A 21,483-nucleotide genomic window follows, 5' to 3' on the forward strand; every position below is an offset into this window, starting at 1 on the left:
TTAATTGAAATGGTGTTTTAATGAAGCTTCATAAAAGACGGGACTTCTTCGAGTGTAATTAACCTGATACCGAGATTATCCCAGCGCTCAGCTGTGTGTAAAATTTGTCCTTGAAGGGATTAAAAGACTTTTATAGGAGCCGTTCCACGAATTCATTGGGAAAAAGCGAATGCATGTACGTTTCATTACGTTTAGAAGCATGAAATTATGGAGCATCTTCTTGAGTAATACAATAAAACCCGTAAATATCAATGTACCATTAAGGATTTTATCGTACAGATTAATAGTGTAAAATAATACGTAATAACAGTTTAATGGCCAGTATAAAAATGGCAGGCATGAATGTTCGTTTCATTTATGCATGAATTCTCGCTCGTGTGAATACCTTACCCTCACAGTTTTCGTTTCTCTGTTCGAAATATTTGTTTCCTATAGTCGCAGCAATCAAGTGGAATCATTCAGTCATTTTGAGTAACACAGTTAGACAATAACGTTTTCTAAAGTGAATATTACAATTTTTGCAATAGTAGCAGTGATTATCCAAAACTGGTATTAAAATAAATATTAATCTGTCTTTCACTATATCATCGACAGCCACAAAGTACACAAAACCTACAGATTCTGCCAAATTAGAGATTGAATACTTAAATAATATAGGATAAGGGAACTATATTCTGATAGAATTTAGAAATATACTGATTTGTTGCTCATTAAGCAGTTAATCAGTTAAATCATTCGTTCGCAACTACAAAACCCTCAACAGATGAAGCTAAATTATATATCAATTACTTCAACAATAGAAAAATAGGAAGTTGCGTGCCGATCTCTTGCTAATCCAATAATTAAATCATTTGTTTGCGACTTAGTCTTCCAAACATAAAAATTTCATATCGACAAAATCTCGACGTTCGTCCGCAAAGGGTGAATTCAAGTAATTACAGTGACTTCAAGCAGCAAATCGAAATTCCGTCTATCGCAGAGTTCAACGTAGATCCGATCAAAATGGCACATCGGGACAACGCTCGCGTAAAATGTAATTTCCGCGCACAATAAGATGTAGCGACAACGCGGACGGTGAATACTAATTGCCGGCAGGATGAATCACACGAATCGCCGCGTCGCTACGATGAATTTTACGCCGCAATGAATGATAACACTTTCCAGCAGAACTTTCTTTTCTTCTGAGAAGAAGAAAACTTTTCTAAATCGTACAAGTAGAAAAACATATACAACTGGAAAACTGTGAATGATTAAACAGAGTGAAACCGGAGATTGATTTAATGACTGAAATCGCCGACCTTCGACTCGAGATCCAGATTTAAGAGAACTTTCGAACTATCGCATAGTCTTGACAATTGAATGAAGATCTCTGGGTCAGTTCAGACCCAATTTGAATTTTACTTAGTTCAATAACAAGTAGATTCATTAACAACATTTCTGTATTGCTCATTGTAAATTTGGAATTTTTTATATTTGTGTTATTGTTACCTTGTAAGGAAAGAGTGAATTGATTTAAAAATCTATTGAGCAAGGATTTATAAATTAATCATATAAATTTCAATCGGCGAATAGTGATTCTCATTAGGTTCAAGATCAAAGAGTTTTTAAAATCATAAAGTAAGATTAAGAAGATCGAAGAGTATATTGAGAAATTAAAAAAAATTCATAATTGGAGTAGATATATTGATCTTTGGCTTAGGATTATTTACATGAGCGAACCAGTCACATCTTTCCTTAATTGGAGCCGCCTGCCGCTAATATCGTTGATTAAATTTTAGATCGAAGGGGAGGAAAAAAAATATACATGCTCGAACGAAGAAAAGGGAAGATCAAGTAAATGGTCTAGACGTATCGATCATCGATTCCGAACCGGTAAGTCGCGGACCTCTCGCGTAAATTAATTAAATCCAACGGACACGAATACAGTTGCTCAACCTCTCGATCCGAGACGAAGAAGTTCGTTGACAGGGACAGGAAACTGTTCTACAAGGTTTTTAATGAATCGCCGATGCAATCTGTTCGAGGGTGCTCCAAAAAACATTTAATTTAAATCCCATCAGTGTCCAGGCTTGAACATTTCACTGGAAAATTTGTGCCAGGGCTCTTTAATTAATAAACGAGTATTATTAATTCCAGCAGTATATTATTAATGCCAATTAAATTTTAAAATAAATGGGCCGACAAGCTCAGAATGGTTTACTTCAAAAATTTGTTTCATATCATTGAGTTCCAATATTTTTATGAAATCGACAGAGTTAATGATCTATAACTCACGAGGAAAATAAAGGAACTGATAATAACATCAATCTTCGTGTTCTTATAGAAAAATGTCTGAAAGTCTGACTGCTCGGTAGTTCTAGTGTTAAAAACGTGTTGATAACAAGAAAACAATCTATCTCATGTACTCGAAATTACTTTCACCAAGCTTGATCGATCAAACAGCCGAACAGCTGAAACATCAAAGAAGAAAACGGTGGTCCATCAATTATTCCATCTCCGAAAATAAACAAATCCTCAAATTGCTTCATCTCTCAACGGAAAAAAGCTGGCGATCAATTATTCCATCTTCCAACGGGAAAACAACGTCGAAGCGACGAAAGGGAACGAGAAAGAAAGAAAGGGAAAGAGAGGCCGATCGAGCGAATCGTTGACACACATCAAAGAAAATTGTTCTTGCAATTAGCCGGTGTCGAAAAGGCAGCGGGGTAGGACGGGAGACAAAGAGAGCGGACGCCGCGGTAAATAGTGCGAAAATCGAGCGACAGCGCCGGCGAGCGGGACAATGGCGGCCGAAGAATGCCGGATGTAAACCGTGAGACTGATTTTTCAGTGACACCGCGCCGCGAACACGTGTCTTATCTGCGTAACGACGAAAAACACACGCGTAGATCTCGAATGAACCGGTTAATTAACCCGTGGTTAACTAACGAGTACTTTGTCTTGGCTAATCAGTTAATTACAGGATTAACAAACCGATCGCGACCGACGAAATTCGCGTTCGAACGAAAGTGGAAGAAGGAGAGGCGAGAATTTGCGCAAATCGAGCAGTCGCACGATACGCAACTTTATTTTCATTATTTCTCTTTCATCTGATTATCCTTTTACTTCTTCTTCATTTCGTTGCGGAACAATCGGAGGAGAGGGGGACGAGGGAAACTTCACGTGGGAGAAAGGGTCTAATTAGAGCCACGTTCTCGAAATTGAATCGAGATGATTTCACGCGTCGGACGATCGGAAACTACGCGATGGAAACGGCGTTTGGGTTCGTTGATTGCGTGGGAAATCATTAGACGAGAGGGACTTTTAAGCGTTTATAATAAGAGATTTAAGAGAACGATCCACGGAGTATCGGGAACGGAGAGCGGCGGAACCGGTGGCCGTTCGGATCGCCGTCAATTTAACGTCACAGCCCATTAGTCGGGCCCATCGAACGAATCGGTCGATCATCGCGGATTAATTTCCACGCAAATGATCCTTCATTATTGGCGATGGGAAAAAGGAAAGTTTTCTATTGAGGGGTTTCCATTATCCTCGGATTTCTAGATCGGACTTCTGCGAGCAGACGTATCGCTGTTAGACGTAGTTTGTTTTAATGAAAAGGCTTGTTGTGATCGAAGTTTAGTTTTCACGTGGAGTGACCTAAATTAACAGTGGAACCGTAGGATTTGGAACAATGATAAAATATTGAGAATAACGATTTCTATATTAAAAATTAGCTCGATTAAAACCTCGATTAATTAGCCATTAAAACCTGGCTCGATGTTGCACGCCACGGTGTTAAGCGTCATGTCAGCGATGACTATTTAATAACGTGACTAAGTTGACAATACTGTAATTCGAGGATCGTAACGCCAAATAATGAATAATTGTTCCGCTTTTCTCTGCTACGAAATAACTACGGAAAACCGGCTAAGATCTTCATGGCGTTGACGCGTTGAATGCAGTTTCGCTGATAGTTCCGAGCGAATAATTGGTTTCATCAATTTCACGATCAATTAATCAGTCTCCTACCGGAGGGTCCAGGATAAATTCGACAAAACGACTCCATTCAGCGTCGCAGTGCGAAGTAGAATGAAAAGTAAGGGAGAGGAGTCTTTCAGCGAAGAGTCCCGAACCCCTTCGGCTCGCTCATTCACGGAAGTTCGGTCAAACAAAACGAAGGGAGTATTCTTGGACCGAGTCTCCGCTATTCACGAGAGCAAACTTGTTTATTTATTCTGGCCGGGTGGAAATGGCGTTCAGAAAAATGCCCAGCGAGACGATCGGAGGCTTCGCGCTTCGTTCCGTGGAAGTTCGATGAAGGAAGATCCTTTTCAGCTGGCCGAGATGAAACGGCTTCGGGTATCGAAACGATGCCTTCGCTGACGGATTACGGAATGTAGATTCTCGCGTAGAAAGAAGGAGAACGAAGAAGCAAGGCTGAATAAAAAAGTGGGGAGCGGAGGAAGACGGAGGAGTAGGAAATAGAAGCGGAAAAGGAGGTTGTAGGAAGGGGAGAGAAATGTGTAAACAAGGAGTGAGTGGAAGACACGGGAGGAAGAAAGGGAGGATAAGAACATAGGAGAGAGCGTAGGATGGGAAAAGGATGTAAAGGAATAATAGCAGGTGTGGAAACGAGCAGAGAGAGGAAGAGGAAGGGAAAGGAAGTATAGAAAGGAAAAGGTGCATGAGGAAGAGGAAGAGAATGAAGGAAAAAGGTGTAGAAAAGCCAGAAACAGGAAGAGTAAAGGCAGACAAAGAAAAAGTGTAGAGGACACGTAAAAAGCCTAAAAGGGGAAAGAAAAAGGAGAAAAGGAGATATAAGAAGTAAAGGATAGAGGTATGCTAAAGATGAAGAATAAAGTGAGAAAAAGAGATAAAGAAAGCCAAGAAACATCAGTGATACACGATAAAAAGAAGCAAGCAAGGAAGAATGAGAAAAGGAAAGGGGAAAGGAGGAGGAATTGCTGATAAAGAGAGGAAAAGAGTAGAAGAGAGGAAAATGAAGCCAGGACGTGCCAGGGATAAAGGGTGCAAAAAAGAGGCAGGCACAGACGAGAGAGACGTAAAGATGCAGACAGAAGCGGAGAAGGAGGTATGTAGATATCCAGTGGTGCAGAAAATACGTTCGTCTGGTGGGCCGAAGGAAATTGCAGCCGGTGAACTTTCCTCGATGCATCGACGACGGTTTCTAGGCATCGCGCCTAGTAAAAACGCGTCTTTCAAAGCGGGAAGCGGGGAAGAGGGCCGCCGCCGATCCCCGCCTGCCCCTGCCCCGGCGGCGGCTTATGCATTTTCATTGATGCAGGTTCAATAAAACTGCGAAACGGCCGTGCGAAACTCGAGAGTGGTTCGAACAACGCTTTCCTGTCGGCGAAAACGCCTCCGCCGCGCGCCGTAGCTCCCGAGCCGGCGGCCGAGCCTTTAAACGGCCTAACTTTTAACTAGCGAGACCCCGCGCGCAGCAACGTTCGATTTTCTAGCGAAATCGAAGTTCTCGTAGAATTAACCCTTTGCACTCGAAAGTTTCTCAATGGAAATATTTCAATGAAAATAGTTTGAAACTAATTTAACGATAATTCATAGATAAATTAAGCAATAAAGGAGTTTTATTTCAATGTTTAACATAGCAGTGCAAAGTTCCATTTGAAATATTAAACATTCAACTTGATAGTTTTGTTGTATCGAATCAAGTGATGATTGAGAGTCACCTCTCAAATGTAAAGGGTTAACACATTGAACGCCGGCTAAATTTCAACTACTAAAAACGCGGGCATCGGTGATTATATTGATACATTTTCAAACATGGACAAAATCAAAATTTCTAAATTACGGAAGAGAATAAGGAATTCGATTTTGTAAATTTTACTGTGGATTTGTGTTGTACATATCTAAAATGTTATATGAACTAAAAATCCCGTGTTAAGAAAGAACGGTGAATCGAGTTCGTTTGATTAACACGTTCGCTACTTATTTCTGATGACTGTAATTCTATATATTACATAGTTATAGATATTGTTAGAATTATTAGTTAAATTAGTTTCAGTTTCATTTTTCTTGTATTTTGTTTAGATTTATTGGATTGAAGGACATAATTGAGGGAGACTTGTTATGTTTGATTCTGTTTGTCCTTATTCTACAATATTTCAGTTTTAATTTGAACAAATATTCGTCGCTTTCTGTTGGTTCTATTAAAAGTTCTTCGACTTTCATAGAAAAATTACCGAACGTCCCCACTGCGCGCCGGATGTAATATATGGTATACACAACTTGAAATATCGGACGCGAAGCGGTCCGACCAACTATTTTCGCTTCTCTTATTCCGGCGCCGCACGGTGCGGTCGCTTGTGGACAGAACTCTGAAATTCGGATATTGGGACAACGAAAATTGAAAGTTACCAATTCGTTGCCAATTAGTGCCTGCTATGCAAAATGATTTTTATTTCGAAATTCAAATTTTGTGCAAATAACTTCCGTTTCATCCAACCGGCGACGAACATCGCTTCGATAAACTTACACGCGCGAGCAATTAACCGTAATTGTAAATTGTTCAACGATTAATTACACGCGTAACGATCGCCCTTTTGAAACCTTTTTGTAACAGACACGTCGACGTTGAAGCGCGATTAATAGACTGCGAAAGTTGTTTACGCGAGAGAACTTGTACTTTGTGATCTAGAAGAGTCAAGCGTTAGAGGGAAATTGATTATCTCCGGTCGGCGATTAATTGAATTAATTCTATGGTTACGCGCGATAATCGATGCTCCTGTAACACGTTATTAAATTCAGTTGATCCTTTATGGCGCAACCGTCGACGGGGAAAATAAATTTTTCTTCTCTCGCAGGATTCAGGGTGGAAGATTCAGTTACACGTTTGAAACTTTGAGAACGTAATTACGTTGTTACATACTTTGACCTGTCAACGATTTATAGATCGTGATCGATCGTGATAGATCGTATAGATCATTTATAGCGACCCTGAATTCGGGTCGAGTGGAGGAAATATGTACATAAAAATGTATGAAGTATATAATGTAAATTCAAAATTGAAATTGAAATTAAAATAGAAATTGAAAGTAAAGCTGAAGCTGAAATTAATATAAAAATAGAAATTGAAACTAAAGCTGAAACTGAAATTAAAATAAAAATAGAAATTGAAACTAAAGCTGAGACTGAGATTAAAATAAAAATAGAAATTGAAACTGGAATTAGAATTCAAATTAAAGTAAAAATTGGATTAGGAAGTGAAATTAAAATTAAAATCGAAATAGAGCAGTTACACGTGGAAATGGAGAGACACAGAAGATACAGAACGATACAGAAAGGCGTACAGGAAAGACACGAGGCCGCAATTGAAACAACATGGCTCCGTGGGAGAAACAGACGCGACGGAGAAGCAAGGAATCGCGCGACTTTCGAAGAAGAAGCGGAATGTTAGGGATGTTGAAGCCGCTCAAGGCCGAACTAGGGACGGAATTAGATTCCGCTGCCTCTTTTCTATCTTCTTTGTGAGTTTGTAAATTCGTTAGCGGCGAGATCGAGCCGCGATCCGTCTCCGAGAGAAAAAGAATTTAATCGTTTCACTCGTTCCAACACTGAAACTCTATTATTGCCTTTATTCCTCGGTAAACATTCAACGTTAACGTTCCACCAACTTTACATAACCTCGTTTTATCAGATTAACCTTAAAGTTGACCTTCATGACATCTAACCCTTTACAATCAGCGATTCTCCTAAATCACTTCGCAACAAGTACATCACATTTATTCACAAAACGACTAACATTTTATTTGAAATAAAATACTATCATTGAAGACAATGTTTAATCGTGATGACAACAAATAATTTCCCATGATTGATGTTGATCGCAAATTTAAAGTTTAAATTCAATTGAATTGCGGTTGAGTTGAATTTCAGAGCGGACGTAGAAGTGAAATTCGAGTTGAATTGTATCTGGTTTGAATAGGAGTGAATTAAGCTCGGATTGTACTTAAATCTGAATTTAAATAAGAATTTATAATTCAGCCTGAATTTCATTTGAATGTCGTTTGAATTCGAGCCGGGATTTCGATTTAAATTTGAATTTAAGTAAGAACTTTCAATCGAAGACGAATTTCAATACGAATTTCGACTGCGAACGATAAAACCGTTCGATCTATCCGTCATGATCTAGATTTATTACGGAGCCGACAGCGTATCCACGCTATTTTTCTGCGGACCGAATAACTGTTAAGCTTCGGGCATCATTCCCGTTTCCTGATCTCACGAGGATGAGATCACTGGGAGAAGCTTAACTGCTATTTGAAGTCACGCAGATAGATCGGTACGACTGTATGTAATATCACACGCCAAGAACTTCCACGGTCCAATGATCTTAATATTGAATATCAGATTGTAAAGTACGCCATCGACGAGCAGGAATATTGCGTCGGTTCGGGCGCAAGAATGAACGGGCCCTATTCAATAACGTCGAATACTTCCCCGGCGCACTTTCGACATTGGAATGCGCCGGTTATTAATTTTATTGGATTCCATTGTTCTTTTGGTAAATTGTTTACAATGTGGCAGCTCTGTTTCGCTTTGCTTCGTAACGAAAACGTATCAATCAAGATGTTGCATGCAATTCTAACGATATTATTATTCTATTATGTACAGTGATGTCAGAATTATTCCGATATTATTATGAGATCTATTTTACGATTTCATTCGAAATATCAAAATTATTTTGTTCCAAATAATTTGCTACGAAAGACGTTAATATTATAAATAAATGCCATAATAGACTTCGAGGTTTGATGTTGAAATTTGAAATGAATCATTTGAGTAACTGCTGTAAATGAATAATTTAAGTGTTCTAATAATGAGAGATTGATAATGGAATTTTTTCTTGTGTTTAAGGCTTCGATTCGTAACTAAGATGCTCTATGAATCAAGGTTTTGAGAAGTTCAACATATTCTCGTTTGTATAGCATTGAAAGTCTAGTTTTATAACTTTTGTTGCAATTTTACGGCAATTCTACTGCGAATAATTTTCACAGACGAGCGTTCTCTCCGCGGAATAATGTGAGGCTTCAATGATGGACCGTTTACGGTCCATCGTAATGGCGTTTTGTGTTCAGGGATAAATTCGCGGATGCTCGTTACGATGCTCGTCTAATAATATGGGAAAGCCGGAGGAGAAACCAATTGTATGTCAACAATGAATAATATTTCAATGGTTTCCGCGTACCTTACAATGCGGATCGTAACAATAACTTAAAGACGGTTACTTTCCAGCGTCCACTTTCGAGATTTAGAGCTTAAGGGGGGCATCATCAAGAGAAGTCCTAAATAAACGTAAACATAGATGTATCATCTAAAATATAGCGAACCGATTTTTCGAAATTTTAATTATTATGGAAATGGCAAGCATTTGAAGTGTACAAACCTGTCTTTACCCCAGAAAATTAGCTTCAAATGTTTATAGCAGATTAAATAATATAGATATCGAAAAATCCGTAGGCTACATTTTAGATAATATATCTCTATTTATAATACCCCCAAAATTTTTGTCTCCAGATGTTTCAGTTGTTTGCAATCGAGTCAACTAATGATGGATGTTTTACGAAAGTTCTAAAGCTAGTCAATAGCTGCGGTATTTTGTAACATTTTGGTTTAGAAAAAATATAAATATACAGTTATAAATCCAGGAGAAAGCAGAAGTTTTCATTAATAGTTATTAACAAGAGAATTTATAAAGTTTCCCTATATTTAGGGCGTATCCAGGTGTCGTCTCACCTTAAGAATCGCAAGTATGATCGTTACATATTGCCACTGTCTCTTGTTTCATCTGTCCTAAATAACTGCCACTCAAAAGAATCCGATCGCTTGCTCAATGACCAACGAACCCTGGCTTTCTCAGTGAAACGGCACACGAGTGGATCCTTGAAATTTTATACGCATAGTTGAAGTTCGTATTTGCTCAAGAAAGCGCCATTCGATTCCATACATCTCGATGGCACTCCAAAGTTCCATTTCCATTAAAATGCTTTCACGAATCAAGTACAACAAGCCCAATCGATGAATTCAAGTATCGACAAGTGCGTAAATATCACGGCTCATTGATACCAGCCGCTTTAATTAATTACAGCGTCGAGCACCAGTGACCGACACGGTAATTAACGCGTCGAAATATCACTGCACGCTGTTGGCCACCGATAATTGTGGAAAAATATTTATCTGTAACATGGACAATACTGAAAAGAAACTCGAAACGCCTGTGTAGAGTGATATAATTATGTAAATGATTGAATCGCGAGGAAACCGGTTACCGGAGCATTGAAAACTCTAAAATTGTACGAAATTACTGAGGTAATCTGTGAAACGAGTATATTATCTCCAATAATTGTCACCGATTCGATTAACGGACTGATTAACTCTACGGATCGAAAAGCAGACATCCTCGATTAAGCCGAGGATGCAAGGAACCAATTAATCTTACATAATGAACCAATATTTCGCTAGAGTTACGACACGACTGAAACGACACAAAGGATCGTTATTCCCGTTCGAACTGCAGTAATCGCGAAAAAAGAACAGTTGCGAAACAGTTCAGGCCACAAAAGGACCAACACGCGAACCCTGACAAAGCGTGGCACGTCGAAAGCGACCGATATTCCTCGCAGATCAGCCATAAAACATAATCACAACCGTTTCGAATCGTTCCCAAGGATTCGCGGCCGTAGGCGAGAGGCACTTTCCTCCTAGGATGGATTGCACAATTCGGATTAAATTTGGATCGCGAACGTCTGAAGAAGGATCGGAAACTGGGATCTATGCTGTAAGTAAGTACATACTACACACCGCGATTGTTGATTCTCACTTAAACAGTTAGCCGTCGCGACCTCTTCAACGAGTGTGTCCCAAAAAAGGGTCGGAAAGGTAAGTCACCTGTTATTTGATCGAGTATACTCAATATCGAATATAACCCTTTGCAAATGAAAATCCTTCGAAATACACAAAACCTCCAGCAGATGAAGCTAAATTATGTATCGATTGTTTAAATGCTACAAGAGGAAACTGATCTCTTGCTGTTTTCGTAATTAAATCATTTACGACTTAGTGTACCAAACATGAAAATTTCATCTCCCCGAAATAATTATAGAAATCTAATTCATTATATCAATACACTGAAGATACGCGTTATAAATACGCGTTAAATACTTTTGAATATTTAAACATTTAAATGCACAACGTACTAATTATCTACCCCCTTACACTACGATTTAAATTTAAACTCTCCTACGATTACTCCACAGATCAACTTCCGCGCAGGAAAATAATGCAAGAGTTTACGTGAAAAGAGCACAATAACGTTCACGTTTACTAATTTCTAATCGAAATCTTGGTCACGAGTCTGACATTATGAGCCAAAGGGTCACCGAGCAGTTGGAAAAAAAAAGGCTCGTGTCCGGGCGCGGGATCAGGTCCGTTTGTTTTAGTGCCGGCCACCCTGTAGAAATTGTGAAAGGCAAAGTGGGCAGTGTTTCATGCCAGCGTATCATATAATGCTATCCGCGATGGCGAAAGGCGCGCACCGAAGGAGAGGAATTAGAATCGCGGGCGGGCGAGTGCGAAATTCCAGACGGTTTTTTCCCCTTTTCATTTTTCCGCCGCCTCCCCCATGGAGAATCGAGCGGGAGGGATCCGCGGGAAGATCCGAGGGGAAGCGTGGGAAAACGACCTCTGAATCCACCTCGTTCTTTAATCCGGACACGTGTTTAATATCTAATCTCGTTAGCTGTTTATACTTTCCGAGCGACCGGCTGCTTGCTCACCTATATCTGGACACCGGTGCGAGATAAAGAGCCTCTTTGTAGCTGACATCCTTCTCCTATAGGCAAAAGCGTGTTTTTCCATGTGGGAAGGGTGAACGTGTTTAACAATGTTCCTTCAACGAAAGAATTGTTTTCGAGTAAAGAGGACTCTACACTTTTGTATAGAGTTTTAAGTTTCGTTTGCAGGATGTTGAGTTTGTGAGATCTACGGAGTTTACAATGTTTACGAATGTTTCATTCTTTGGGAAGGTTATTAATTTCTCGGGAGAATTGAAAGGTAAAATCATGATCCAGGGAATGAGTACCTACGCAATACTCAATATCAATAAACCTAGATTTTTACAAGGGTTTAGAAAGTTTGGAAATCAATGGAAATCAGTAAGCCTCCTAAAATTCGCTGTTGGTTGGCTAGTCGTCGTAAGGTGCCTGTAAGACGAGATTAACGTATAATCCCCTCGCAGCGCACACAAACCCTAGTCACTCCTTCATGGACACCGGTAATCCTCAAGGTAGCCGATCCTTCAATCTCACTCTCTCGTGTTCATCCGCAAAAACAACATTACCTTCATAAAAATTCGAGACGAGGAAGGCGTTAGGGCTTCCCCAGGACCGCCGGAAGACTGTCGATTAAGATTAACTGTCTATTAATACTCTATCAAAGACATCGAGCGTCCCTAAGCCCGGGAAAGCTGTAGGGTATACCCTAACCGATACCGTTGCAAAAGCTGGCGTCGGAGTAGTCTTCGAGGATGCTAATCCCGGAGGTAGCTAATGTGACGAGCACGCTAAATCTCGTTCACCGACATCGAGGAGAAAAAAAGCATCGCCACGGGGTACTAACCCTGCACGCCGGAAGCGTTTGATTGACGGTCTGTTCATTAACGACCGGCGCGGATAGAGGCGGTAGCGAAAAAGGTTACCTAGTTGTCCACGGCTCTGGAATAATGATGATCCTAGGGGACGGGTTCGCGACAAATTATACGGTGCCCGGGACAGAACGATGCACCCGGTGGCTCGGCTGCGTTGCAAAACGCGTGATTACGTGCGTGCACGCGCGATTATAGGCGAATCGCGTCCCCCGCTCCGCAGGCCCCCTACGCCTGCTGCTGTTGTTCCTTTCTCATCGTCGCGGCGCGTTTGGCCACGCTTTCGCTCGCCGGCGAATCCTCGTTGAGAAAATTCCCGTAATCCGCGCCGGATCCGCGCGTCTCCTCCTCAAAGCCTTTGACTAGCTTGTCACGCAAATTCGGCTGACACAGTTCTGTCGCGGGCGTTTGGAATGGTTTTACAATGCTGAGGTCTGCGAATAAGACACGCATGTCGAATGCGAGATAGGATTTTCTTCTCGAGTATCCGATGCTTGGTAGTTGTAGAGTTTTGTTAGCTTTGGTTTCGTTGTGTAGTTAAGTCTTTGCACTGGGAAGAGTGCTTGATTTGATATAGCAGAATTTATGTATTCCTCGTCAGTTTCGGTGAGAACTGATTTTCTCGATGGTATGTGCAGCTGATGTTGTTGGAAGTAGATGCTAGAAACAATAGCTGAACAAGGATTTTCTTTCCTTCTCATTTGCCATGCTCCGGTATACTATCTAGGAATTCGGTAGACACAGCGTGGACATGACACTTCTTGAAAAACAGATCCTCAGGAATGTGTTAACAGAGCCGGTTTCACACTATAGACGCATATAGGTGAGGTACGGTCGAAAATAACGCGGCGCTAAGCTTTCGAGGCCAATCCCGTCCAACCGAGAAATCGTTCGCGCGAGATACAACCCTGCGGACAGGGTCGATCGTTTCGACGCGTCGGTGGCCACGGACGGAATTAAATGAGTATCTAAAAAGAGGACGTGATACGTTTCGTAAATATTACGGAGAAACACGAAAACAATTCACTAGTGACCAATTCTAGACACCCCATTCAATTATCAGATCGTTCTTGGCAGCGAGCGAGTGCCGGATGTTTGCGCTGGTTATAGCGCGGCCGAGGAATGGAATGAAACTTTCAACCCCTCGCAATTCCGACCGGGAGCTGAAGATTTCAAATTGAATCCCATAAACATGAATTTTCTTTCGCCGCTTCTGCGGACGAGAATGATCGCACCTACTTTAACGAAATGGTATATAATAATATTCCGCCGTTAACGTATTTATTTACCTATTTTTTCCTCCGCTTTCCACAGTAAATATAGACTCGCGATGAAATTGGAATCTTTTAGCCATAACTCTTCGCTCCCGAGCTGCAATCGGACTCGGTCCGATCCTCGGGAACTGGTTTCAGTCAAGCGGTCGTTTTTCTGTCGATGTTAATAACGATTTCAGGTACTTGTTAGTTTAATGCTAGTCACCTGTTAACCAGGAAGACGAGTCCACTCGTTATTTACGCACAACTGCATCCCCATTAATGCTTTTTAAGTCGTCTACCCGAAGATTCTGGAAATTACTAAGCCTCATGATGCCGCAGCTATAACGCTATATAAATTATGTTCATTTCTTTTCAATTGTACCCCCATGGGCGGTTACAGTCAACGGAACACTCGATAAATGTAACTGTTGCCCCGGTTCATTCCTCAAGTTCACTACCGCGTGCTGATACTCCATTAATCGCTGGATTATGTAATTACAAGTTCATATTTTCAGATAAGTGACAAAGGCAGCTAACGTACGGTGTTATTTGGAACGATGATGGGACGTTCATGAGAGAAATTCGAATGAACGATGAGAACGACATCGTTCCCTTGACCCGTTGCGAATTGTACTCGATAATGTTTAATTGCGAGGGTGATTAAAAACGTGGAAGGATTATTCGCGAAGACAGAGTTCCCATTGAAATGACGACTGACTGATTGTAACTTGTTATTAATAATTGTTTCTTAACACCAGAACCACCAGACAAGTCGAAATTACGCATCTGATGTCTTCTTTTCGCAGTTATTAATAAAATAACATATGTTTCTCTGAGAAATTATTAAAGAAATTGATTCGGCAGTACGAGAACTGAATTGTAAATCAATTGAGGTCTCAATAGATGCAATCTTCAAGTTTATATAGAGACATTTGAAGAATTCAGTTTAACTGCTCGGTGGGATTAGTTTTAAGTTATAACGACACACTCGGGGCTCGTCCACTGACAAAGGAACGCGGAAACAAAATTTTCTCATTCGACTTTCGGAATTTCGTAACGCGCCTGTTTACTCTCGTTTTCAGCCGTATTTTCTCCGTGTTCCGAACACCGACCGATTCCTGTTCAGAGGCAGAAAGTGTGAACCGCGTATACTTGACAATTCGTCAGATAGGAATGCGTTCTCGCGCGGCGCGTAGTTAACGCATTGAATGCCAATCAAATCGACTTACTATAATTCAGTCGATTATTATTTGCAAACACTTTGAAATTATAGACAATGCTGCTGAAAAGAAAGCAGCGCGATTAAATAATAGTGTAACTTAAGGACTACGACACCGAGTCGTTAATAATTAATTCTAATACCAGTTGTTAGGAACGAGCAAGTAATGTTCTACAAAACGCTCAAAATTCTAGTGACAGTCAACTTGTTAATTACACGATTTCATGCGAAAACCACGTTCGCGAGGCTGCCGAAAACAGAATTGCCGGTCGACCGTTTCACACGAGACACAGCCGACGCGTAACAGGTTCGAGATAAGGCTGAAATTTAAAATTCAAATCGCGTGCCGGTGCTATTTCACGGACACTTATGTCAACACTCGAGTATTCCCTGTTCGGAAAAATTAAAGGATCCGTTCATTCGATACGATCCAGACGTTTTAAGCTTTTAACCGAATTTTCTTTTATTCTCTTCCCAGTGGAGTTGCGAAAGAAATAGTAGGTTAAAAGAATATCATTATTACTGTTGATAATAACGAAAATCAAATTTCTTTTCTTTAAAGGAAACAGACGCGAGCAAAAGACAAAAAGATCGTTCCTCTCGAAGCGAAATGGCAACATCATACAATGACTCACGCATTCGCTCACATACTTCGTCACGCATAATTATTTTCATTATCTTTCCATTCTACATTCTTCCGCACCACGTTCCTCCCAATCTCAACGTAAAATTCGAAGCTCCGCGTACATTCGGAAAAATACAAACGGTACACCCTCGCGTCAACAAACTCGTGAGTCACTCGGTGTCCGATGCGTGCACGACGTTCGGCGCGACAATATGGCGGATGGAATACTGTAACGCTGTGGTTCCGGGGATCTACAGATTCTGCTAAATTAAACACTGAATGCTTAAATCATAGAGAATAAGGGAACTATCTACTGATTTCCTGCTGTTTGAGTAATCGAATCAGTTCTCATTCATCTCGACGAAATGTCGACGTTCGTTCGCAAAGGGCTAATTTTAATAAAACTTCAAAGTAAGTCACTTTAATTGCTCGGTAGTTTGTTAACCGTATTATGGAAGAGTCTACGGTGGAAATTCACGGGAGGGAGATCACGAGATCGACGAAACGTCGGACGGGGCAGCCTTTCCGAAAGTTTCTTCGCGACGTGACTCCCGGGGCCCGGCATTGTGCGCGAGACGCTTTCAAAAGGGGGATTTCACGGGAGAAGGAAGCGGCCGAGTAATTTTGGTCGGTGCACACACATGCGCCGACATCCTGTCGGCCATGACGGATCGAAAAAGAGCAGGATGGCTCTGCGACGCGTCACGGGAAAGGAAACAACGAACATACATACTACACGTGCACACCGGGGTCAACCGCTGATGGCTGACACGCAATGTTCATTCGTCAGTCCGTCCGTGTGCGCACGGCCACGGGAATGTATGGGTGCAGCAGACAAAACGCACAAAGCTGGCAGCGAGTGGTATCTCGACTGATAATTACGGAAGGGGCTCGAGCGAACTTCCGCCCAATAAAACCCACCCGATTCGAGCGACTGCTAACACCTAACGTGATTTCGTTGCCGAGCCTGCCGGGTTCGAGTGACACGATTCCGTTGGATATTTGGAAATTGAGTTTCTCGACGATGTGCAATTCTTGATGAATTGCAAGTCGAGGGAAAGGATTTCTTCACGAGAAATAAGTTCTTCTATTATTTAAGTGGTTAATTTTATTGAACAGATTCGGAAATTATCGTTTCGTGAAACTCGAGAAACAAAGAGCGAACGCTTTGTGAGTAGACAGTTTTAGAACTTTAGCTGGCCTATGGGATTCAAAGATCCATGATTAAATGACACGGTATTCCATCGAGATGAAAAATATTGCTTTACGTGTATTGTTTGCGATTACTTCTTGTTTAATTGTTAATTCGTCTTGTATCTATTAAAACTTGATAATAGCTAGTTAGTAGATGATTATAATGCACCCGTATGTGAAATATTCGAATTAAGTTGCTTCGTTTCTTAACTTAGACATGTTTCTCTATAGTGAATTTGTAAAGAATGTTGTCCATATCTCAGAAAATGTTAAAAAGCCAAAGGTTAAAACGCGAAACGTCTGCAGTGTGTTTTGTATTTATCAACAGCTGCGGCGATTCGAATTTTTCCGGAAACGCGGAGCGAGATGCACGCGCGCACGCGGGCGACCGACCGCTACGAGCCACGCGTTGAAATCACCGGTGCTTGGTCATCGCGCGCAGCTGTACTTTAAGCCTCCGCGTTCTGAATTATCGTTTTTCTCTTTCAGTATCTTCCAGACACTGCTAGCCTAATCGAGTAACACTGCCAACCAGAAGCTTGATTCGCGATAATTGTGAAGTATTTATTAATTAGACACGAATATACGCGGCGATGCTTGACGTTAAATGGAGTTAAATTGAATTTTATAAATGCTCGAGCGTGTTTCGTTTGTTATTGCTTTCTAACGAACGCTACGTTGAGTCATCTCGACAATGTGAACTGTGGAAATGTTCTTGAAATTCCTGTTGTACGATTTCGTTATCGGATTGCAGATTTTATACAGTTACAACGCTCGTAAACGTGCAACGAGGAATGTTGCGTAAGTGACATGTAAAGTTTAAAGTGTTTCTAATGGTAACTATGAGAATGAAATCTATAACAAATGAACCAAATTTCTGTTAAACTCTACTTTCTGCCAACTAAACTATAAAAATTGATATTTGCATAAAAACAGATGTAGAATACAAAATTGATCACCGACATTTCATTTTGTGGACGACGTATAGACATCAGATCTAACATTAAATTTCTATTTTAAATATTTACAAATACTACATTTTTCTTTTTAATAATTTTAGCAAAGCAAATAACCGTTTCACATGGATTACAGTGGACAGCGAGTTTCGCGTGCGCCATTCACATTTATCGTGAATAGGAAAAGAGAAACGTTACTATGATAAAGGATCATTAAGTGGGCAGGCGAATCAGAATAAGTGTTAATAATTTTCTTTCGGGACAAGTATAGTCCACAGTGTAGGTATGTAAACCTAACAATCCACCGATTCCGTTACGAACATTTCCATATACCGTCCTTTCCTCAAATCGCACTTTGCCAGGAATGACGAGTGCTAATAACTGCAGGTATAAATACAGGTACAAGGTTTACGACCGTCATCGACGACTTTATTTTTAATTCCTCGCGCGGCATCGAAATGAAAAGGAACCGCGAGAAAGAGAGAGAGACAGGGAGAAAAGAAGGGGAAGAAACATGAGAAATATGTTACGGTTCCATGGATACCGACGACCCAATATTTTATACACATTCTATAAATACGGCAAGGGATTGGACCATCAACCTGACCAATATAAGATTGTTTTAACAACGAAACGGAACGGGAAGACCGAGAAGTTTCCATATCGCAACGTTTTGAAAACATTGCGTGTTATAAATAAATGCGTTGCTTCGCTATCCATGAAATTTTGCATCTTATTAACGTCTAAAAATTCGTACTGGCTATAATTGACAGAAGATTCGAGGTGTAACATTTGTCACGCGAATTTTGCAACATTGACGATGTATAGTAGAAAATTAAAAACAATAAAGAGTCATTGAAAGATCAATCGCGGAGTAAAACATGCGTAAATTTAACATATAAAAAATTCTCTTAAGGAATCGTTGATTATTAAGAAGTTGATGTCCGCGGGGTTTACAAATATTTATTTCTCGTCAGGTAACGAATCTAGTGGCAGTATGGATCCTAGATTCCTGCAAAGGTAAACATTTCGTTGAAGAAACGGGGATTATCTATGGTCGTCAAACAATACTCCAATACTAAGTAATAGCAGGTATATTATAATTTACGGTAAACGACTGTAATAAACGGTCTCGAGAGAATGCCCTACAAGGTCACAAATCAGGCACAATTGTCATATTCTTTGTGCAACTAGAAAACAATAACAGCGCTTGTTGCGATCAGATAAGTCGGCCTGACATTGTACTAAGTGAAAGGAAGAACAATATCCGTCCCAGGATCGATCCCCTATGAACTTCTGTAGGCGGCGTTCTTGCAAAACCCAAGCAGACGAAACAAAAATGCGAAGACCTACTAATAACCCACCATTCTCTACGAAATCAACTCATATACGCAAGTAGAAGGAATAGAGGTTCGTTACTAGCACAATCGTCTCCCTATTCTCCAAGTAACCCTGGTACTAAATATTTCGATAATTTCCCATGCGAAGAGAACACTAAACAATCTAAAACAGTACCCCCTTGAGTCTAATATAAAAAAATTGCCTCGCGAAACAGTAACAAGTCTTTCGCATATTAGCACAACTTCATCTATAACATTCCATAAACCTCTCCTGAATTCAAAGTCGCAATCACTCGAATTCAAGTAAAATTTTCGTAAACTCAGAACTAGGAAACTTCGATAGCAACCAAAAAATCAAAACGTTCAACGAACCAATTGAAAGTTCGGTCCAAGAGAGGGATCGCGATCGTGCTTGGTCCGAGGAGAACGTCCTAGGTTACGTAATCGAATACAAAGACTATAATAACCGGCGATCCGGTGTTTCTTGGAAAATTCGGACAAACGCGGCCGGACAGACAAGTGTCAAAATAACTGCGGCTGACCTGACTGGCCGCGCGGCGAAATATTCGGCCCCGGTGAAGGGGACAGGTTATTTTCAGTGTGTTTAACTGCGGTTAAATACCCGGACCGTCCCTCCAGCGTTTACTGAGTGTCGATTTCAGCCGGCCGGCGAGAAACAATGCTGCCGATTTTCGTGTCGTTACAATGGGACCGACCGGCGGAACCCTGTTCCGCGATACAAAAGGGTGGTCCCGGCCGGTCGCGACCGGTTGGAAAAAGGTTCGCGCTGCATGGCCGAGTACCACCCTTAATCCCAGCTGATTTATAGCGCGTGCGCGAGCGTCGACGACCTCCCAGCTTATTTAAATCTCGCTTAAACGTTCAGCCGTGTTTCGGCGAACGTATCGGGAGATATCCGAGGAATCCCCGTGCGAAATCGGACACCCGTAGTTCAAGTTTGCAGATCGGAGATCGCCCGATGATACCGCGGTAGTATTAAATGGCGAACTCACCTTGCGCAGCGTCTCCAACTCGTCGATCCCCGTGGACGATTGAACCGCCTGCGAAAACAAACGAGGTACCGTTAATAATCGCCAACGTAACTGACGCACGGCTTACTCAAATGTATTTTAACACGTTGAACGCCGCACGATTTCATAGAGCAAAATACACAAAATGGAAAAAATATAATATTAAATCATTTGACTGAATTGGCTTATTATCATTGCACGTTCATCAAACTGAATGTCACCGCAATGGGGAGTTTTATTTATAATATAGAAATGTTTGCGAATAATCATCGTTTAATTGAGTGAATTATAGTAATTCGGTTTGCTTGGGGGTCACCGGTGACCCCCATGGCATTCAACGTGTTAATGTATTTTAACCCCTTGCCTTATTATTTACCTTCGCTACTAAGCTCGCCCAAAATGTTTCAGCGGTTTAGAAAAAAACGCAAAGAAATTGCCCACTGCACTTTATGTACAAATTTTCTTTCAAGGTAATATATTGATAATAAGAAAATAGCTTTTTGCTTTGATCCATTCGCATTGAACAATATTCATGTTTATTAAACTAATCCCGAAATCTTCACGAGTCTCACTCGTCATTACGGTAAGGGGTTAATGTGTTTGAATGTATTTCAACCCTTTGCGGACGAACGACATTTAGGCGAGATGAATTTTCAGATTTGGAAGACTGAGTCGTAAACAAATGATTTAATTACGGCAATAGCAAGAGATCGGCATGTAGTTTCCTATTTTCTTATTGTTCAAGTAATTATTTGAAGTTACAATTTAGCTTCATCTGAGGGTTTTGTATAGTTCAGAATCTTCGTCCGCGAAGGGTTAACTTGGGATTTCTCAATGTTTCTGTGAGCGTTTATCTTCCTAGGAAAAATGGTTCCTTTTGGAAAGAGAAATTCTGCTTTCGTTTCAAAGTGGTTGCCAATATTACGTATTCAACGTTGCAAGAAAAGTTTAAATAGTTTCTGTTCGTTGCATGTGAATTTGGTGTACATATTCGAGTTCAAATTTTATGGAACTACGTTGAAAATGGCAGATTTACACGAGTACCATGATAGCGATTATTTCGAGATTCTTGCTCTTATAAGATCGCTATCATATTCATGTAAATTTTCCATTTTCAATTCAAAATAAATACGGTACCTGGGTAAGGTACACCAAAGGTACGAGAATAATGACCGTAGGACCGTAAGCCGCCTAGCTTCCA

General features: G+C 40.7%; 1 protein-coding gene and 1 long non-coding RNA gene across 2 annotated transcripts in view; one reads left to right on the forward strand and one right to left on the reverse strand.

Annotated features, from left to right (window-relative positions):
• LOC116428567 (uncharacterized) overlaps positions 1-21,483 on the reverse strand; it is a 33,348-nt gene that overhangs the window by 10,464 nt on the left and 1,401 nt on the right. The window contains exon 2 of the mRNA XM_031980356.2: positions 20,265-20,312. Coding sequence (XP_031836216.2) covers positions 20,265-20,312 — 48 coding nt within the window. The remainder of the gene's footprint in view (positions 1-20,264; positions 20,313-21,483) is intronic.
• On the forward strand, positions 17,401-18,686 carry LOC116428587 (uncharacterized). The gene is made up of 3 exons (XR_004235281.2): positions 17,401-17,756; positions 18,016-18,194; positions 18,299-18,686. It is a non-coding gene; the product is annotated as an uncharacterized LOC116428587 (long non-coding RNA).

Source organism: Nomia melanderi, chromosome 14 (genome assembly GCF_051020985.1).
Source record: "Nomia melanderi isolate GNS246 chromosome 14, iyNomMela1, whole genome shotgun sequence".
NCBI lineage: Eukaryota > Metazoa > Arthropoda > Insecta > Hymenoptera > Halictidae > Nomia > Nomia melanderi.